Source organism: Acipenser ruthenus, chromosome 7, assembly GCF_902713425.1.
Source record: "Acipenser ruthenus chromosome 7, fAciRut3.2 maternal haplotype, whole genome shotgun sequence".
Classification (NCBI taxonomy): Eukaryota; Metazoa; Chordata; class Actinopteri; order Acipenseriformes; family Acipenseridae; genus Acipenser; species Acipenser ruthenus.
The window spans coordinates 47,000,518-47,023,257 of NC_081195.1; the positions used below are offsets into that span (position 1 = coordinate 47,000,518).

General features: G+C 38.3%; 1 protein-coding gene across 1 annotated transcript; it reads right to left on the reverse strand.

The window, feature by feature from the left end:
- Positions 1 to 18,559: 18,559 nt before the first annotated feature.
- LOC131737611 (guanine nucleotide-binding protein G(i) subunit alpha-3-like) lies at positions 18,560 to 20,988 on the reverse strand. The gene is made up of 4 exons (XM_059027866.1): positions 20,978 to 20,988; positions 20,454 to 20,487; positions 19,614 to 19,737; positions 18,560 to 18,750 (listed from the first exon to the last, which is right to left on the reverse strand). The coding sequence occupies exons 1-4, from the start codon at positions 20,986 to 20,988 to the stop codon at positions 18,560 to 18,562; spliced, it is 360 nt and encodes a 119-aa protein (XP_058883849.1).
- Between the last annotated feature and the right edge of the window lie 1,752 nt (positions 20,989 to 22,740).

Sequence of the window (22,740 nt, forward strand, 5' to 3'; positions counted from 1 at the left end):
AAACTACGGAATTTGAGTCTCATGGAGATTACTGTATGCTTTTTTAGTAAATTGAAATGGCGTAGTCAATTCTGTTTTCTGTTAGAGTTCTGAGAAACAACCAGTTTCTGATCCCAACACTGCTGAGATGAATGGTGATCCTCTTATCTGAACTGGCAACACTGGAGGCTGCATTCCACTGTAATTATCCTCCTCAGAGCAGAGTCCCTACAAGCATTATACTTTCCCACAGTGAATGAGCCATGTGCCACCAGATCTTTGTACAATGATTCCTACACTTGTTCTGGAAACCTTACTGACCTTAATTTAACAGTGGGGGTTATAGAACCAGAAGAAAACACAAACACTTTAATATTAAAAGTAGCATTGGAATCTGTATATATACTACTACGACTACTACTACTACTACTACTACTACTACTACTACTACTACTAATAATAATTAAAAAACGATGTCTATAAACATATCTTCTGGTGGGTTTTTCTCTCCTGGAGTACTGTTCATACTTAATATAGCAAAAGCGTTTTTTCTTTTTTTTTTTTAAAGGAATATTTATAGGTTTGATAGTTTAACAAAAAAGTTTACCATCATTGTGTACAAGTTTTCTCTTACTCCGATGCATTGCACTGCTTTTTGGAAACTATTTGAACATTGAAACGATAATACATCCATCACCTTGCTCTTGCAAAAACGCGTTTGCAGCCTCAGAACTTCGGAGGCAGGGCCAACATGAACGACCTCTGAAGAATTACCCCCCACCATACAGTTAAGACTAAAACTAGTTGTAAGGTAATTTTAACTTTACCATGTCACTAAGTGATTCAAACCACAAATAAGCACAGAAAAAAAGAAGCATGGATTTTATTCTCATTCAGTTGTGTGATTTAATAATAATAAAAAAATGCAAATAGTTTTAATTTAATGTTGTTGTTTAAAATGAACACCAATCTTTAAGTTGGAGGACATGACTGCAATTACCATACAGAATTACAAACATGAAATATGCTACTGTACCAAAGCCCTCTATAGACCACTTACCCACAGTAACTCTGGGAACAGTGCATGTTGGTGTGTAATAACTATTGAGGGTTTCTGGTGACAGAAATCCAGAGAGCGCTTAGCTCTCAGTACTGTATATACTTTATACTTTATTTCCTTTAATCTGAGAAAGTTTTTTTTTTTTTTTAGCTTTAATTAATAATTATATAAACTTTCGTCTTTCTATATTTAGATTCTATATCTACACATTGGTAGTAACAAAACTAAACACTGCCAAAATCATCTTAATTCTGGGAAACATTTCACCTTAACATTTAATGAACCCATCCACCTTGCTAGAATTGTGTATGAATGCTTAAGGAGCATGACACAATGGCAAATGGTGGTTCAACCAGATATTATTTAGAGGTCCTAAGAAAGTGGCCAAACAGTGTAAAATAATAACTTATATACTTCTTTACAATGTAAATGAGGTGATTGCACATGGAACCAGTGAAGTGTCTACAGTGAATGCCAAGGGTTTGGATAGAATCAAGTAAAATTCAGGGGTATTGAAATCAAAATCTTTTTAATGTAAATGTACTGTAATACAGATAAAGGTGCAGTGTTTGTTTTTCTTTTGCTGTTGTGACACAGAGATACAACACATTTAAATGACACATAAATAATAATATTTATAATAATAATAATAATAATAATAATAAGAAGAAGAAATTCAATGCATTCAAGAACAGGTCCCTGATGCCCAACTTGTTAAACTTCTCCCTTCAATTGTAATTTACATCTAAATAAGATTTATCTGTAATCCTGCCACTGTGAAGGTATATTCAACTGCTGCTGCAGAGTCACTTACAATAAGACCTCAGTTTTACATCTCATCTGAAGGATGGTTATTTGGTATAATTGTCAATTGTAGGCTGCTGTAATTGGTCTCTTTGTCGCAGGAAGTCTTTTTGTTCTCCAGTTTCCTTGTGATGTTGTTGACACATACAGTAGTTCCATGGCAACAATGCGGATTCCCATAGGTTTGTTGTACCACTAAGTATGTACAAGAATCCTTTAAATAGAATATCCCTTTTCCTGACTACTTGGAATTGTGCAAAAATTGTACATTGGAGTAAATAAAATGCATAGGTAATTTAACATAGCTGCAACAAACGGGGAAAACAAGAAAGCTATTTACTGTTGCATAACAGCAGTAGCTGTCAGAAAATGTCTTTACAAGTGCTTTACTGAAGCAGAGCGAGTTGTATAGGGGGGCTGGTTTGCAGGCTGTCAAAACCCATCATTATGGGTATTCTACAGTATCTTTTTTTTAACCTTAACAAAGGGAAAAGGATGAAGTACAAGCATAATGCAACCAATGTCTGTGCCTTGCAATAATAATAATAAAACATCATGGTAATATTTAGAGTTAACCAATCTTTAAAACAGACCCTATTGACACAACAAATTTGAAGATCCTAAAATAATATGTACAGTATGTTATATATACAAACATAATGTTAGCTTTCCAAACCATTTGTCCATGTTGCTAAAACAGACCTTGTTTCAGAATGCATTATGCTAAAAACAGGCTTCTTCTTCTTCTTCTTCTTCTTCTTCTTCTTCTTATATACCAAAATTCATCTGTTTCATTAACACAAAGGAAGACACATAAGTCTATAAAAATAGAGTATATATTTTGTTTAGCGCTGAATTTAAGACATTTTAACTCTGTTTAGCCTCCAAGGATAAAAACAACAGCCACTTTTATTTTATGTGATAGCTGCATTGATCCTGTTTAATCAACTGCAATAGCTTTCCCTGGCAAGTGAAAAGTACATTTAATCTATTGGCTCTTGTAAAAAGTGTTAATGCTGAGGCATGCAGAATGTTTAGTGTTTCCTGGATGAAAGGAGGAAATCTGGGTTAAGCAGGAACATTCATTTTATGCTCCGTGAGTACATAACATGTCAATGATCAGGCATAAGAATTCAACTGAAAACTGTAACAAGTTTGTTTGTTCCTTTACTGGGGAATACGTTATATCACATTAGTTAGATTTGTATTTTGAAGCAAAATGATAACCCCATTGACACATTTTCCTAGGGAACAGTGATAAGCAGCCATACATACAACATCAAGCAACAATGCAGTGGCATTCCAGTAATTGTTTGGTATAGCTAGCACAGCATAGTTTGGTCCCCTTTTCTGTGTAATATTTATTATCAGATAAACAATAGGCTACTCGTTTGTTTTAATTTATTTTAGTTCAAACATGGGTCTTGAGATTGCAAAAGGTTGTGCAGGATGAGATCATTTAGTTGTCTTTTTTACAGGAATGTAAAATGTAAAAACTGTGCGAGAGAGAGTGATAGAGAGAGAAAAAGAGAGCTTAACTCATCTCCTAATAGCCAAGGCAAACTTTTGGCATTGACTGCATTCTTGCATTTGTGAGAACAATCAAGAAGGGATTTAAACAGACTGTTATTTATTTTACAGTGGTTGGTATGATTTTTTTTATGTAATTGTAATTAAATGCAAATGATTAATATCCTAAGTTATTTTATTTGTCATATTTTTTATCTAAACAAACTGCACAACAATTATGTCATGCCTATAAAATGTTATTTTAAAAGTGGCATACTATGTGGTCTGTGTATAATCACTACACAGACTGTGTAAAGAGCTTATCCTTCTAAAATAACCTGCTATGTTATTTGCTCTCTCTATGAACAATAAAATACATTTAAACAATGCATACATGCAGCAAAATATGAAGACAACATGTTTAGGATTTTATAGGAATACAGTAGCTCTTGTGTTAGCACAACAAAAACAGGCAGTACCATGCTTTAGGCCTAGCAGACATAGCCCAAGCCTGATACACACTTGCCCCATTGACATTGTTCCTAGAAGAAGAGTCTGTTTTTCACAAGCACAAGTGGTCACATCAACTTATAGTACTATCCTTTAAACAAAATTATTTGTTAACTGTTTGTCTACATATTATGACTAATGTTATTTTGCAGTCCAAACTACAGCCCTTGGAGAATTATAGTTTCCATTTGTGTACATGTGTAAAAAATAAATAAACCTGAATTGGGGTCAAGCAGATATAAATAATAATAATAATAATAATAATAATAATAATAATAATAATAATAATAATAATAATAATAATAATAATAATATGTGCCCTACATTCAGTTATTTATAACATGACTACATTTCATATTTTAAATTGAAATTATTGATTTAATTGTATTAAAACATACCATTTCATTAGGTGAGACTTCTGCTTGAGGGAGATTTGTTTTATTCACAGGGATGCACAGGGATCATTAAAACCTGTATACAGGTGTATGTTATCCTGCGATAGCTGTGTTTGCATGTATACAGAATGTTTACTATCATATGCTGTTCTGTAACTTTTAGAGAAATGTATAATTTTAAATACTGTAAATACACAAAGCACAAAATATCAGGTGACAGCAACTAAGGATGGGGTTGTGATAAACGTTCCATTGAGCAAGCATTAATCATTCTTTGTTGAACATGGCAGATTTTGCAGTTTTGCACAGTGCAATCGTTTGTATATTATCGAGCACTGGGATATTGCTGTAACCTAGAACAAATGGTTATTTAGCCTCTGATTTTATTATTATTTACTTCACTACATCTCAAGACAAAAAGGCTGATTTTTATTTAATGAAAGGGATTTAACATCATCTTTGGAACTAAACCTATTGTTATCTATGAACATGCTACAAAGAAGGGTATGTTGTTTGAATTGTTTTTTTTTTTATTGAAAATGTTTACACTCAAGTAAGGGGTGTCAGCATGGGAACTACAATGGGACCCTCATATGCCTGCCTTTTTGTGGGATGTTGAAAACAGAATTTTACAGCACTACAATGGAAACACACCTAAGTTATATCTCAGATACAGCAACATCTTTGGAATTTCAACTAACTTGTGAATAATTAAAAAAGTGAATTCAGTTGGTAACAGATTTCCACAAAGCTCTTAAATACACATGAAACATCTTAGAAATGGGTACCAGTATATCATTTATGGACATTTTCAGCACAGTTTTGAATTCCACCATTAACACCACTATCTAATACAAACCAACCAATTATCATTTGTGTCTGCAGTATGACTCTTCACACCCAAAATATTGCCATAACTCAATTCCCTATTCCCAACTTTTAAGATTCAGAAGTATTTGCACCGTGATCAAGACTTTTTCACCAAAGGTGAGGAAATGTGTGGTTTTGTTTGGAAGATTTCCAGACGAGATTATCACTGAAGCGAATATAAACAGAAAATATGCTTTATATAATAACAGTAAACAACATGCAGATGACAGAATTCCTCTGGTCCCTGATTATCACCCTACCGAGCCAAAGGTGAGGGTGCTAATGACAGTCAAGGTCAACTATCACACAGTAGAGGCATTGAGAGGGCAGTATCGCTATTAGAAAAATATTTTTTTACCATTAAAAAACACATTAAAACCTAGATTTAACTTGTACTGATTCGTCGGGTACCTTACGTTGAGTAAAAACTTTCTAAGAAAATAGTCCCGAACATTTCTAAATAAAGAATAAGGAAGACATATATATAAAGAGAAAAACAATGCGTTTTTATTTAGTAAATTGATTTTTGTCTGCGTTGTAAAACACAGACATTGTTTTCTGAATCCTTTTCTAATGTGCAAAAGTAAGCAGTTAGAAGAGTTAAAGCTGTGCTAAGTTTTGCCTAAAACAGCAACTGCGTGTAAATGTTTATTTACAACGGAGCAGGAAAGTGAATTTGCACATTCCCATTAGAGAAGATTCATTGCAGTATCAGGGCATTACAGTCAGAGCTGTGAAAATTGCCTGGTGGCTTCATTAAGTCTAATTTGCATTAGAAGACTCATTTGATTTTATTTAAATGTTTGCAAATAACATAAACGTTGGATGGATTGTGTGCATCTACTGCCAAGGCACAATTTTCTCAATCACATCCTGTCTGAGTTCATTAAATACAAAATAAAAATAAAAAATAATTACGGTGTATGGTAAGTTACTATTGAAATGGATCACTCAAAATTATTAAATATGACATAATGGTGTATAAAATGGATTATAAACCTGCTTGGAAAAATCCTGCTTTCTGATTGGTTAGCTGCATTCTATCAGCTGTACATTAATCCCACACAGCATTTCAACACAGCCGCATCACCAAAAAGCTTTGAATTTATAAATTCATACGTTGTTATTCTATAAAGTTTAATATCTGTAAATTATCATTAATTTAAAAGAAGAAATGACAGACCCACAATCAATTTATTTATTTAATGGAAAAACTTTTGACGAATGATAAAGGGGCCCATTCATAACGGAGAATTTTGATCGAATCAATTTAAATCAGGTCACAATTCATCATTTTGATCGCTCTGCCCCTTCTCCTTGAACTCATTACAGTGTTTCACTATCAGATTCTGAAAATGAGTAGTTTTAAAAAAAAATATATATATATATATATATTTTAAATTAAATACATCTTTTTTATAAAATATTTGGGTGCCTCTTAACCCTTTGCTGTCGACGTGCTCTAATTTTGATACTATGATGTCGATTACAAAATGCATCATATCTCAGCTGTCCAACCAGCAATCAAGATGCTGCATTTAATACAGCTAACAATGTATTCGTAGCAGTAATTAAAAAACTGAGACGAAGTGGAAATGACAAAGCAACACACTATCCCCCAATAACACCTGCAGACCTGGAAAATTGTGTTATCAGACTTATGCACTTTACAAAGTTATATATGACCATTAATGAATTAGTATAATAGGTTAATATAACTGATATACGGAAATGTACTTAACATTTTAATAAATACATGCTATATTTACAATTAAACGTATGTTAATATATAAAAATAAACATGTTTAAATAAATTTTGTTTATTTAAACACTGTTATTGAACATATTGTTTTTAATTTGCTGTGTTCATTTGAAAAGTAAATAAATATAGTAATTTTAAATTTGATTTATAATAGCATTAAGGCACTCCAAGGGGTGGGTTAACACCCAAGTGTGCAGTTATCTCATGTTAACCCACCCCCTGTCATACCTTAATGCTTCATTGTATAGCCAGGCCATAAATAAAAAATATAAGAAATGCTGAGCAGCACAAAACATGTGGTTATTATTATTTAATAACGTAAAAGTGATTATATCGGTAAAGGTGAAGTCTAATTGCTCGAAAAAGCCCTGGGGAGAGGAAATTATTGCATGCTAAACTCAACAGTCTGTACTGGAGCATCCTTTCCCTTAATCACAACACCTTCATTATTAGACTGATGTCCTTCGCATATCAACAAGACTTGTCAATGTGGATTGATGCGCAACACTTGTCATTATCGCTGTGTACACACGTTCTTTTATAGTATTGGTAACCAGTAAACACTTCAGGTTACTGGATACAGCCAAGTTTTTAAAGTAGGCTTAATATATTTAATACATTTGAACTGGAACTGTACTAGATTAAAATGTCAAAAATGTTTTCTGTCAAAAATACTAAAAAAATAAACTGTTAACAAAAAACAATAATAACATTAACATATGTTTGTTATATCCATTCATAGCTTAAATTGTACTGTAATAATTCTTGTAGCCAGTTGGATATGGGACGGAAGTTAGATAAGACAGCCGAGCCAAGGGAGGATTTTTTGAACATTGGCGTTACTCGGGCAGTCTTGAGGGCAGCAGGAACCAGGGCTTAATCCAGGGACAGGGTGAGAGTGTGCATAATGGAAGGAGCAAGATCAGAAGCACAGAGACGGACAAGATTTGTTGGCCAGGGGTCCAAGGATCACGTGGCGGTAGTGGATTTCAACAATAGGCTGGAGACATAAGTAATGGAGAGAAGAGAGAAGGAAGAGAGAGTAGGAGGGTCAATTGGAGGGGAGTCAAGTACTATACTGGGTTTGTGGCAGGAGATCGTAGAATAAATGGTGTCAATTCTGTTCTAAAAGAAAGAGGAGAAATCATGGCAGATAAGAGAGGAGGATGAATGGGAGATAGATTTATCGGTGGCTGGATGCAGGATTTGATCAATGGTTTTGAAGAAAATATTTGGTTTACCGTGTCCCGTAGATATGATTTCTGAGAAGTACTTCACTCTGGCAGCAACGAGTGCACGCCTGTAGCTACTGAGTTGATTGGTCCAGATCTCTCTGTGAACTGTTAATCCAGATGACCTCCATTTGCGCTCAGACTTGTGGCAGGCAGACTTAAGCAGTCGAAGTTCGAGGGTATACCATGGACAGTTGCGATGTTTCTTCACTGTTCTGGTTGTAAGCGGGGCAACTGTGTCGATGATCTGAGTAAGGGTGGCATTATATGGGAGATACTGAAATTGAAGAAGTAATCTATGAAAAAGATCTAGGCGTTTATGTTGACTCAGAAATGTCTTTATCTAGACAATGTGGGAAGCTATAAAGAAGGCCAACAAAATGCTCAGCTATATAGTGAAAAGTATTGCATTTAAATCAAGGGAAGTAATGTTAAAACTTTACAATGCATTAGTAAGACCTCATCTAGAATATTGTGTTCAGTTCTGGTCACCTCGCTACAAGAAGGATATTGCTGCTCTAGAAAGTGCAAAGAAGAGAGTCCAGAATTATTCCGGGTTTAAAAGGCATGTCATATGCAGACAGGCTAAAATAATTTATTCAATTCAGTCTTGAACAAAGAAGACTATGCAGTGATCTGATTCAAGCATTCAAAATTCTAAAAGGTATTGAAAATATCGACCAAAGGGACTTTTTTGACCTGAAAAAAGAAACAAGGACCAGGGGTCAAATGGAGATTAGATAAAGGGGCATTCAGAACAGAAAATAGGAGGCCCTTTTTTACACAGATAATTTTGTCTGGAATCAACTCCCCAATAATGTTTTCTTGAAGCTGACACCCTGGGATCCTTCAAGAAGCTGCTTGATGAGATTCTGGGATCAATAAGCTACTAACAACCAAACAAGCAAGATGGGATGAATGGCCTCCTCTCGTTCGTAAACTTTCTTATGTTCTTATGTACTTATTTGCACTGTGATAAATACTGTGCACTAAAATACTGCTTAAAGTGATACATACTGTACCTAATTGTACTTTACCTAAAAACCCCTGTTATTTCATCATTGGGAATTTAAAGTGCCGTTAGGAATCCTTCCAGCATTAATGTTACAAAGAAAACATCATTAATATTGCATGAGAGAGGCTTAGCTCTTACACAGTTAATTCAGTGTGCCATGAATCCTGAGTGGAGCCAGGAATTGAGTATACTTACATTGATTTTGAAGAAAGAATGTAATATATTGATGTACATAACTGTACATGGAGGAAAAACAGTTACTGTCATTACAGCTTGCATGAGTGAACACAGCAACCATTAAAAACATAAAGCAGTTCAATATCTTCTTTTTGTAAGGTTCTGATAACCTTTTATTTGGTTTGATTAGAACATGAAATCACATAATACAGGGAAGGATTGCATAACAGGGTGGTACAGTAGTGCAATAGGCAGGCACAAATTATAGCGTTAATGTTAATCTAACACTATGATGAGCACTTTCAGGTGTCTATTTTAATGTTCTAAAGTGATGGAAAGAACATTAAAATAGACACGTGATTCACTAATCAGGTGTCAATAGACACCTGATTCACCAAAGTGAATCAGGTGAACTGGTTCCTTGTGCAACCAATTCATAAGACTAACACATAATTGTGTGGTAGACATCTTGATTCATATCAAGAGACTTAATGACACATATTTTGGTAATAGTTGGCACATAATTTGGTAATCTGATATATATATAGTACTATTATCAAATGCTGTTTTACACAAAAACTCTATTTGTCCCTTTTAATATAAGAGAAGCTGTTCAACTGTTTCTACATCAATTGTCTGCAAGAACAGTTTAAAGAGTTGTTTTGTTTTTATAGTAGTCAGAGGTGATATTACAGCACAAGCATATCCTGCATACTTCCAGCCTTTTCACATTAGCCATAAACATAAAAGGCTCCAGAGTGGAGGGTACCATTGAAAAAAAGAGCATTTGCTTTCCTTGGGGGTGCAATCATTTACAGTCAGAGATTAACTGTGGTGTTCCCATGTGTTTTGCTTTACACTATATGCTGCCCCTACATGATTTAGTTAGATCTGAAGTAAAAATGAGCTGCAGTATGTCCCTTCACACTGAAAGAGCATTCACAACATGAACATGTAGTATCCTTTATTGGAACAGTACTCTCTTCATTAAACTGGGTTACAGAGCATCTCCCATTGTCTTAAGTGTAATAGGACTGATCTGGAGATCTTCAGGTAAGTGCTTATTTGCTTATTTGAATGATTTTTTGTTTAACAAAGTAAGGTAGAGGATGAGTCAGGGGTTCTACTTTGGTTCATAAACACTTGTCTGTCCCACTGAAGTACACGCTAATGTGAGGGAAATTTTAGTAAACATATTTAGGCAATATTGTATTCAGTCATGACAACTTTTTTTATTGGATAATAAAAACAGCTGATATAAGCATGTACCATTTTGACTTGCTTGGTTTTGCACTCAGCCTCGCCTTTAAGGGCACTTGGTGCTGCCTCACAATTTCAATTGCCACATCTAAACCAGTGTTGAGAGTTAGACAGGGAGGTAGTTCAGCTGAGGTAAACTCAAAGCAAGTCGCACAGAGGAGAGGTAGGTTTAAATGTAATACCTGCAAAGAGAGGTAGGTTTAAATGTAGCTGGATTGAATACTATTGGTAGCTGCCATTGATTGAACGTTGATATTCATTTGGGAATTACCTCAGTTCAACGTCTTCTTGCTTTTGTTGCAAGGATTTTCCTGTCAATCAAATAATCATTTTGGCAGGTGCATTTAGAGATTCTTCACCTAGCTTTACATGATAACTTTTTCTCAGGGACCCCCACTCTATTTCAATTGGAATTGGTCAGAAATATCAAATGTATCATTATGTGTGGTGGCCCTTGTTCATAAACCTTTGACTCAAAGCCTGTTATGATTAAGTTTGTTTGTAATATATTAGTACTATCGTATAGACTGTCTGCATACTGAAAGGGACACATTTGACAATCGAAAGACAGAATGGGGCAAAGCAAGCGGGTAATATAGGGTACCGCTATGTTGCTGATACAGATTTGTTATTAATATTTTCGTTTTTATTTTTTTTAAAGAAGGAGCGATTATTTTTTAAATAGTAGCAATATATTAATTGAGCAAGATGTGTAAATGAGTTAAAACACACAGAAAAAGGACACGCTGCTTTGTCTTCTACATCTCAAATAAGGAACCGGGAAAAGTAACCAACTTCCAGGTGATCAACATGACTTACTGCAGAGAAAAGATGAACCATTGAATCATCCATGACATACAGGCAGCCCTTTTCAAAGAAGTGTCATTAGCTTCCTGAGGAATTCAAAGAGAAACTTTTACAATTTCATCGTTTCTAACAAACAGTACCATCTTGGACAGACCCCCGTATTTTTCAACATGCCAAGCAATACCACAGTTCACAAATTGGGAGATAAACAGGTGTGAGTAATCACGACTGCAAATGAGAAGCAGCACATAACTGTAATGCTCTGTGTGATAGCAGACGACCGCAAACTGCCTCCATATGCGTAATTGAGTTTGTAACTTTGTAAATGCATATGTATTTGATGTTTTATTTTTTTCTCAAATTGAAGCTGGGAAATTTGGGCTGTGTCTTAAATTAGAAGGAATACAGTAATAATAAATGAGACAAACCAAGCAGCACTGCAACTGGGAAGACAGCCAGAATACCAATTTACTCATCCTTTCCGTCATCTCACATAATTGCTCTTCCAAGGATATTCCTCAGAAGACAGAGTGCAGAATAAATGGCTGTTTTGACTCCGGGGACAATTTCAACTTAAACCTCTTTACAAAATAGGTGGTTTGCCTGGAAACCGCTTGGAATGAGAATGACGAGATGAACATGAAGAAAGATTTTCTTTAACTAATGCAGGTAGAGACATTGGTACTTTACGTCCCCTTGGGATGTAACCATTGAGAGCTATGTTTCATTGAAAAGCCCAGAGTAGATCTATGTTGTACTTGGTGGTAATTAGATAGGTGTTTTCTGAATAAGTCCTTTACATCTATCTTAACAAAGATTTGTACAAAAAAGCTTTGTAGGTACCTGTCACAAAGACGGCCGGAGTGGGTGGTGTCAGACCAGAAGCAGGAAGTAAATAAACAGAGAGATGTGGTTTGTTTAAGCTGAGCGCGTGATCGCGCTCAGCATTTAATAATTAACAGCACAGAAAATAAAAGGTTGGAACACAACAAAAACACAGGACACGGCACTACACGCCAAAATAAAAAGACAAACAAAACGGACTAGACAGTAAACAGACAGACAGACAAACGAAACACGGTGAGTGAGACAGTTCTTTCCTTATTATTATTATTATTATTATTATTATTATTATTATTATTATTATTCTTCTTATTACCTCCTTCTCCACACTCGTTCTCCACTCACCGAACACCTAACCACGAGTGCATGCTACGTGTCTCTATATATACTATTGTGCTGGGATTCAATTACTAATTAATTATTCACTTGAATCCCAGCACGTGAATTAATTCTGTGCAACCCCGTGCTCACATATTACATTTAACCAGCACGTGAAGTGATTTGTGCCCTCCTCGTGCCTAAATATAAATCTACACTTTCTAAATACACGTGAAACACAGACCCGTTTATATCCCGTGTACCAATGACTATACACCAACATTTACACACGCAACACGCAACACATAACACACAAATGCACACAGGGGCGGGGCGCATTGCCACATATACCCCCCCTTGTGCGCAGCACACATGGCCTCAACGGCCACCTCCCCCCTTAAAAATCCAGCAGTCCAGGACAAAGTCTCGGGCTGGGAAGGGAGGCTTCAGTGGGCCTTTGGCTGGCAATGCTGTCAGCACCCCTGCCGGTAGTGGCACGGCTGACAGCCTGCTGGTCCATGCTTGCAGCGAACTTGCTGCAGGGGATGCTGATCTCCTGACCTCACCCCCTTCCTTCGTAGCCAGTAGCTCCCCTTGGTGGGGCTCCGACCACAGTACTGCCGGCAGCGAAGAAGCTGCAGTGGGAGCAGGTCTCCAGACCTCCTCCACGATCTCCGGCAGCGAAACTGCTGCAGTGGGAGCAGGTCTCCGGACCTCCCCCACGATCTCCGGCAGCGAAACTGCTGTAGCGGGAGCAGGTCTCCTGACCTCCCCCACGATCTCCGGCAGCGAAACTGCTGCAGTGGGAGCAGGTCTCCAGACCTCCTCCCCCTTCTTCGTGGCCGGCAGCTCCCCTTTCTGGGGCTCCGGCCACCGTACTCCCTGCGGAGGTACGGGCAGCAGAAGCAGCTCCTGCTCCTCTGCTCTGGGCGGTGGCGGAGGCAGAGGCAGCTCCAGCTCCTCTGCTCCTGGCAGTGGTGGAGGCAGAGGCAGCTCCAGCTCCTCTGCTCCTGGCGGTGGTGGAACCAGCAGGTATTCACCCTCTGCTGGTGGAGGTGGGAGGGGCCAGCAGTCCTCCCACTGCGGTGAAGGTGGAACCAGCAGGTATTCACCCTCTGCTGGTGGAGGTGGGAGGGGCCAGCAGTCCTCCCACTGCGGTGAAGGTGGAACCAGCAGGTATTCACCCTCTGCTGGTGAAGGTGGGAGGGGCAAGCAGTCCTCCCACTGCGGTGGAGGTGGAACCAGCAGGCATTCACCCTCTGCTGGTGGAGGTGGGACCAGCAGGTATTCACCCTCTGCTGGCAGCTTGGGTCCTAGGGCTGTGGAAGCCCCGACTTCCCTCTCTTCGGGCTGTGGACGCACCGACTCCTCCCTTTTGGGCTGTGGACGCCCCGACTCCTCCCTGTTGGGCTGTGGACGCCCCGACTCCTCCCTGTTGGGCTGTGGACGCACCGACTCCTCCCTGTTGGGCTGTGGACGCACCGACTCCTCCCTGTTGGGCTGTGGACGTTCGGGCTCCCCCCACTCAGGCGTAGGACGTTCGGGCTCCTCCCACTCAGGCGTAGGACGTTCGGGCTCCTCCCACTCAGGCGTAGGACGTTCGGGCTCCTCCCACTCAGGCGTAGGACGTTCGGGCTCCTCCCGCTTGGGCTGTGGACGCTCAGGCTCCTCCCGCTTGGGCTGTGGAGGCAAAACCAGCAGGCATTCTTCCTCTGCTGGTGGAGACGGGGACAGCAGGCATTCTTCCTCTGCTGGTGGACCTGCTACCTGGGCTGCTGTTCCACTTATAATTGCCTCCAGGTAGCTGAGGACCAACCCCACACCTTCCTCCCAGGTGCTTACAGTCTGTTCCCTTGCATATGCCTCCCATCGCTCTCTGTCCATAAACTCCAGGAACTGGACGACTACTGGGATAGACTGGGCCTCCAGCCCAGCATTTTCCAGCATCCAGTCCCGCATTTTGATGGCGTCTTCTGCCATTTTTTTTTTTTTTTTCCTTTTTTAAATCCAAACTGCGGTTCCTGCTCTGGCCTGAGTCCTGGAGGCGCTGTCGATCCCACGCAGGACACCACGCCTCCATTCAGAGACCAGAAGCAGGAAGTAAATAAACAGAGAGATGTGGTTTGTTTAAGCTGAGCGCGTGATCGCGCTCAGCATTTAATAATTAACAGCACAGAAAATAAAAGGTTGGAACACAACAAAAACACAGGACACGGCACTACACGCCAAAATAAAAAGACAAACAAAACGGACTAGACAGTAAACAGACAGACAGACAAACGAAACACGGTGAGTGAGACAGTTCTTTCCTTATTATTATTATTATTATTATTATTATTATTATTATTATTATTATTCTTCTTATTACCTCCTTCTCCACACTCGTTCTCCACTCACCGAACACCTAACCACGAGTGCATGCTACGTGTCTCTATATATACTATTGTGCTGGGATTCAATTACTAATTAATTATTCACTTGAATCCCAGCACGTGAATTAATTCTGTGCAACCCCGTGCTCACATATTACATTTAACCAGCACGTGAAGTGATTTGTGCCCTCCTCGTGCCTAAATATAAATCTACACTTTCTAAATACACGTGAAACACAGACCCGTTTATATCCCGTGTACCAATGACTATACACCAACATTTACACACGCAACACGCAACACATAACACACAAATGCACACAGGGGCGGGGCGCATTGCCACAGTACCGTATAAAAAACCCCAACTATTTTTAAAGGAAATCTCCATAGTTACTGGATTTTTAATGAATTAAATAATCCTTATGGAGCAATTCTGTAAACGTGTCACACTGCAGTAAACATAGTCCTGTAACTTTCAAACCATGTGTTTAGGATAGTACAGATGAAGCATTTGATCAATATTTGAAGCTTGAAAATTGGCACCAATAGCAGCACTTGAGGCAAATTGATGGCATTTACAGAGTGCCTATAAAATCACTGGACTAAAAAAGACTACAAGATTGTGAAGGCATGTGTCTGTTAGGGTGTTTGTATAATGTTACTTTCTCGTTCAAATGCATAATTCTAATATTCTCAACAATTTGTTTTGCAACACAAATAAGGTTCAGTGAGCTGCCCACTGGCTCATTTAGTAAAGCCACAAATAAATAAATGAAGACAATTCAGTTAATTATTTATGCTATACATTTTATAGAGGGATTCATTTTAACTATACTTCATTTTTTTTCTTTCTTTCTGGATGTTGTTAAATCACCAGTCTAATTATGTTAGGAACATGTTGACTCTTGTTATTACGACAGGTGGAGACTGTGTGTGAACAGACGCCCACACACACACATTTTATCTACTGTACAAAACTGGCTAGTTCTAGGAGCATTTATAGAGCTTTTTAGCTTGTCTCCCGGCAGGGCTCAGGATCTGTGACAACAGTGCATCACACAGCACTGCCCTTTAAATTCTCACACATTATTTAGAAATCATTTCATAAAACACATATAAAAAACGATTTATTCCGACTTGCCAATAATTTGTCAGTATGTGATTTTCATGTTTTACTACAATGGTGTTTTTTTATTCAAATACTTCTAGTCATGACAGATCTTGTGAAGGAACCATACTACAGTTAATTTTGAATAAACAGAACAAAAAAATTCTACTACCTGTATGCATCAAGTATTTTGACAAGACCACTTATTAATTCACTATATTTCCTAATATTGCTCATAATATCTTTTAGCACATTTTTCAGACACTAGAATGTAGGTTCTATGATCTGATTGTTTGTATGAAAACTATTAGTCAGTTTCACAATTGTGTACTTTTGGTGCATTGTTAGGAGCATTTAAACTGAATCATTTAACCAATCAAGTATCTTGCTGATGCAGTACTATGTGTTTCCCTAATAGCAAATAATGAAAATAACCCAGTTAGATTTACCCTCCTCCTGTGGCAATATGTTAATACACGGTGTGATCCAACAATATGTTAACACCAAGTGTGTGATCCAGTGTTATGCATGGTGTCCCGTAAGAATTTTGCAACAAATGCTGTAGTTTACTTAAGCAAAGTTACGGATCAAATCCTTCCAATAATGCTGCACTTGCACTTTGATGACGATAGCTACTTTCAAGATAATAATACACCCATCCACCGTGCCATCGTGAATGGTTTGAGGAGCATGATATACACTTCAGGCACCTTCTATGGCTCCTACAATCCCATCTATCAAAGTCAGCATATTTAAGATTAGTTTCAAATCTGACATCACAATCCTCTGTCTACACCAATTCTGTAATATTCATTGATTCATTCATTGACATCCTTTTTGACATCTTCCAGCACCTTGTGGAGTCTATGCCAGCTTGTGTCAAGGCTGTGATCAGGGCAAACAATATTAGGTGCCGGTTCTAATAAACCTTTTGTATTGTTACCATAATATATGATTGCACATTGTTAAGGTAAATATTTTTTGTGATCTCTGTCTCAGTCATCTAAGTTATTGCTCTTTGATCTGTAACCCATCGGTACTCTGTAGCCCCACTGCTCTGTGTCATAATGATTTCTTAAGACAGTTCAAAAACTCCACATAGTACCATCTGAGGCGGGCCTTCTATTTATACTGTAGAGTGGCAGGTTTGTTTAATTAGTAATGTCCTGTAACATAGGAATAAAGACTATGTAGAAAAGATTAAAGGTGACAAATTTATCCACTCATATTTCCTCTTAAAGTTTGGTGGTGCCTTCTAAATGCCAAACATGATTTAGACATTTATTATTGAAGAAAACAGAACAAAACACATAAATAAAGTTATATAAAACAAAAGCCACAATTAGTGCTGTTGTTTGCTGACACGTCCCTCTAGAGTAGAGATGTTTGCTGATCTGTGTTGCCTGAACTTGGCAAATTGATGTTGTAGATCACAGGAGAAATGAATTAGCAGCCTAGGAGAGGCCTACTGGGGAGTTCATGTTGAGATTGTTAATCCCAGTAGCCACAGCCTCTGTGCAAATCCTCACAGCAGAGATGCAAATGAATAAAACCTCAGCATGTGACAGCTCTGCATTCACAAAAGAGTGATGGTACTGAATAATACTTAACCCTTTATAGTACTGCCAGAGATGCAGAGACTGAAACAGCCTCCAATGACAGTCAACATACATGCATTTGTGGTTTCCGACAGTGCTTTCGGGTGCCATTGAAAAAAGCAGCCAATAGCTTTCAGCTGCACCTAGTTCTGTAAAAATAACAGGATATAGCTCAGCTACTCCACATGTCAAATTGTTTTGCTTGTCTGAGCTGCAAAACCCAGAATAAATCATAATTAAATGTAATACGAGGTTAAAAGGTGGAAATCCATTAGGAATTAAAATACAGAACTGTTAACAGATTGTATGTTTTAACCCTATAGATAAAATACCATTTCCCATAGCATGAACAATGCACCACTCAGTGCAAAGATTAAATAATGTCAGTAAATGACCCTGATGTAATATTTAATTACCTGCCTTTGTCATAGTACAGTTAACACTAACGACAAACACAACTCACACAAACAAATGATGGGATATTATTATTATACGTTGTTGATAGTTAGTGTACAATAAAGCTAGCCTGCATCAGAAATAAAAAGGTTCAAGATTTGATATTTTATTAATAAGTCCTGTCAGGATTGCTTTCAGATCCTGCTTTTTAACAGGATTGTCTACTAATCTTAGTAATCTGATACTCCTCTAAGTGATCTTTACAGCACTGTTAACAAAATAAACATATATTCATTAGTATACTTTTTTACGTACATTTAGTTTTTACTTCAATGTACAGGTTTTGTACTAAAAAAGGTTGTTCCAAATAATTATCCAAATCAGATTTTAAATATGATCACTAAAGTTTGTATAAATATGATTCTATTTTCTTAGCCTTTCACTGTGGTGTTCATGCTATTTTCTTGGGGGATCCAAGGCTATTATATGTTCTGCTGTGAGTCAGCTTCCTCCAGGGGGCCTTACACAGCAACACACACTGGGTTCAGAAAAGGCCACGGTCTTTAAGGTTTTCTTTGATAATGATGTCTGTCACAGCGTCAAACACAAACTTGACATTATGAGTGTCTGTAGCACAGGTGATGTGGGAACAGATTTCTTTCACATCTTTCCTCATGTTGAGTTCTAGATATTGATTCTGGATGTAGTTGGCAGCATCTTGAAATGTGTTTGGCCCTAATAGGAGGGATGAAGATGAAAAGTGTTAAGGACATATACCGTGCCCTGCTCATGATTAAAAATAGTGTAGGTAATGAACAGTCTCTTAAACATTTTCCCACAGGTACCTGTTCATGTTTTGTCCCAATGTGTATTAAACCATAAACAATACAATTTCAAATACATCAGGAGCTACTTATGTTTTCAAATTGTACTGTATTTAGCAATAAAGGGAAAACAATTTCCCATTTTAGAGCAACAATATATAGTAATTTGTATGAGTCACTCCATTCCTGTAAAAACTCCCCTGAAGATATAAGGCAACATGTTCACTAAAATGTATATTCTTCCATTTTTACAACAGCTTGATTTACAGAATAAAAAGTCTGACAAACTAATTTCTTTGCCCAGCAAACATCAACAATGAACTTTGTTACTGACTGTTCCTTCAGCTGTCTAGAAAGGAAAGTAGTTGGGTGGTATCTTCTGTCCATGTATGTTAAATAGAAAGACACAGAATGAAATGAGCTTCTGGATATTGGGGACAGAGAGTATGATCTCCCATGACACATTCTGCACCCCTTTTCAAAAAGGAAACACCAATATGCTTCTTTTTAGTTTTGTATAATATAAAATGAATACAAATAACATGCTAATGTTTTTTTTAGGTTTTCATTTTACACAAAAATATTAATATAAATAAAAGATGATGGTAAAAAGGCGGGTGGCTATGTGTTCGGCAGCTGGCAAAGACACATAGCCACAACTAGAGATGACTGCCGGATGGACTGACTGTTATAAAAACCTCTTTAATTTGTCAAAGCACCTTTATAAGTAGTAATGAACATTATATGGTCCCCTTTAATGTAGACTATACTAACCATCGTATTCTGGAAAACATATACTCAGGTGGACTCTGGTCACTTTATCCCCAAAGAGGTCTTGCTTATTAAGGAACAGAATAATTGAGATGGTAGCAAAGATACAAACACAATAATACACATACTTCAGTTCAAACAAACAGAAGTGATTAATACATTTTTTTCTATATGTGCCAGTGAAGAGCCCTCTTTAAGATCAGATGGCAGTTAAGGGTCCATGCTTGTCTCAAGCGTGCTTTCCATAAGCACTAGGTGGCACTGTTGGGCTTGCAAACAACACGCTTCAAAGCCAGTTAGGAAGCACAGTACTCTGTAATATATATATATATATATATATATATATATATATATATATATATATATATATATATATTTATATTTAAAATATTCATCAACTAGTATAGAAATGCATAATAATAATTACACATAGTCATCACTAATTACAGAATATATATGCTGCATTGATTACATTCACAGACATGCTTTTGGAAACTGAACAATCTACTTGCCATATGTTGCCCTCTTTACAGCAGTGGTTTTCGCCAGTCTCCACATAGTGGATAATTATTGTGATGGTAGCCGAAGGTTGACGTTCCCAGACCAGACAGCTGACAGAGACAACACAGGCAGGTACTCGGTTGAAAAGCGCAGTGCGGCAACGTTTTTATTAAACACAAAAATTAAAAATATTTAAACAAAAAAACACTGATCACAGAGCAAAATAAAAGTTTGAACAAAAAACAAATCACAAACACAAATCACAAAACAAATACCGTGCTGGTCTGCCCAGCACGAGTAGCAATTGCTTGCTTTCTTTTTACTTTGTTTCGTTTTCTTTACCTCGTTCTCCCGTAACTCCTCTCTGTACACCCACCTTGAACACAGAAGCTGCAGGGTTTTTATACATAACAATAAATTAATCAGTCCGGAGATGGTCACATTCTGCACAAGTTTAGTGGATGGGTTTTAACCTCATCCACTCTGCCACACAATAACAAACAAAACACTTATTTTAAATAAATACAAAATACATTCAAATCATATCAACACAACACACACAGATTCACTTGTTTAAATAAACATACAACAATACATTTTAAATCACAATACATTCTCTTTTAAATAATACAATACATTTTAAATCATAACACAATACATTTAAATCAGCAGGGCTCGGCCCTGTCCTCTATTCTGCCCTACCACAGACAGCTAAGCATAAATTGTCAGATTCCTATAACACACTGTGCCACAATGTCAAGCTCAAATTTATGAAGCCTGAAAGGTCAGATTTCAGTAAAAAATGTGATATATACATTAATTAATGAGTGTTTAATGTGAGGAGTACAAAGAAAAGCAGAACTTACTGCATAGCCATGCATGGCCACATCAATGACGAAAAGCTTTTTTTTTTAACCCCAGTTTTCCCAAATTATTTTTATCCCGGATCACCGCTGCAACTCTTGCGCCGACTTGGGAAACGGCGGCATACACGTGTGTCCTCCGAAACGTGTCCTGCCAAGCCGTCTTTTTTCGCACTGCAGGTCTGCAGCAAAGCCACCAGACCCATAGTGCCAGAGGACAACACAGAGCTGAGTGGCTTCTACAGCAGACCCGCAGGCGCACTATCGGCCACAGGAGTCACTGGTGCGCGGTGAACCAAGAATTACCCTGCCGACCTGAACTCTCCCCACCCGGGCGGTGCTCGGTCAATTGTGCGCCACCCCCTTGGCGATGGCATAACCTGGAGTTGAACCAGCGATCTCCAGGCTATAGAGTGCATCCTACACTCCACGCGGAGCGCCTTTACTGGATGCGCCACTCGGGAGCCCTGACAAAAAGCTTTTACTTTTCTTTGTTTACCCACCATCTTCGACTAGGACCATGTCAGGCACTCAGGGCTGCACAGAAGACAATACAGGTCACTCCTTCAAAGCAATGGATCCACTTCTTCTGCTCTGTCCTCCTACATCAGAGGAACATGCAGTATGGCTGGTTATGGAGTACCACAATGATTTTCTGCATCACAACCCCAAACACACACTCAGACAGCCATTGTAAAACCCTGTTGCTAAGGGGTCGTCCAAAATTATCATCTAATACAGCAAGCGTATGCAATGTGCTCCTTTTCCAGGTGGAAGAAATTACCAGTGCATACCCCTAGTGGTAATTTTGTATTAGTCGCATTACCAGGCTTGCTCAGAGATGGCTCCACTATTATGGTGATTTTATTAAACATGCCAAATATCCATGATGAGTGCTGCAACATTAATACACGATAATTAAGAACACATGTCACGGGATCATAAACAGATACAAATGCAAAGCCTTTTTGTTATTTTATAAATTGGTTACTACTGTATATGTTAATTACCAAGTACAGATAAATGAGGATCCTAACTAGGTAATAATGACCACAAATATTTACAGATAGTGATAAAGACAGACTGTCATTTAAATCTGCTATTTATAAAGCTCAGTGTTTTCAATGTAAGGCTACAGTTATTGTTTATAAAGAAAAGCACTACAGGAAATGCATGTGGGCATGACAGAGTATCTCACATGTTTGAGACAAGGAACCAAAAAAGGTTTTATTGCACTACAGAAAAAGGCTACAGCTAATGCATTTTTGTATTGGCTTAAGAACATGCTTTTCAGATGGCCAGGAAAGACAATAAAACAGTGGAATTGCTCCACCAGTAGAAGAAAAGAAAACAGAGTTTCTATGATTCCTGTTTTCACTCTCGACCAAAAGTCAGTATGAGAGGGGGCTCCCGAGTGGCGCATCCAGTAAAAGCACTCGCTAGAGTGCAGGATGCGCTCTATAGCCTGGACGTCACCGGTTCGAGTCCAGGCTATTCCACAGCCGACCGTGGGCGGGAGCTCCCAGGGGGCGGCGCTCAATTGGCCGAGCGTCGTCCTGGGGGAGGGAGGGTTAGGTCGGCCAGGGTGTCCTCGGCTCACTGCGCACCAGCGACCCCTGTAGTCTGGCCGGGCACCTGTGGGCTTGCCTGTAAGCTGCCCAGAGCTGCGTTGTCCTCCGACGCTGTAGCTCTGAGGCGGCTGCACGGTGAGTCTGCAGAGTGTAAAGAAGCGGACGGCTGACGGCACACGCTTCGGAGGACAGCGT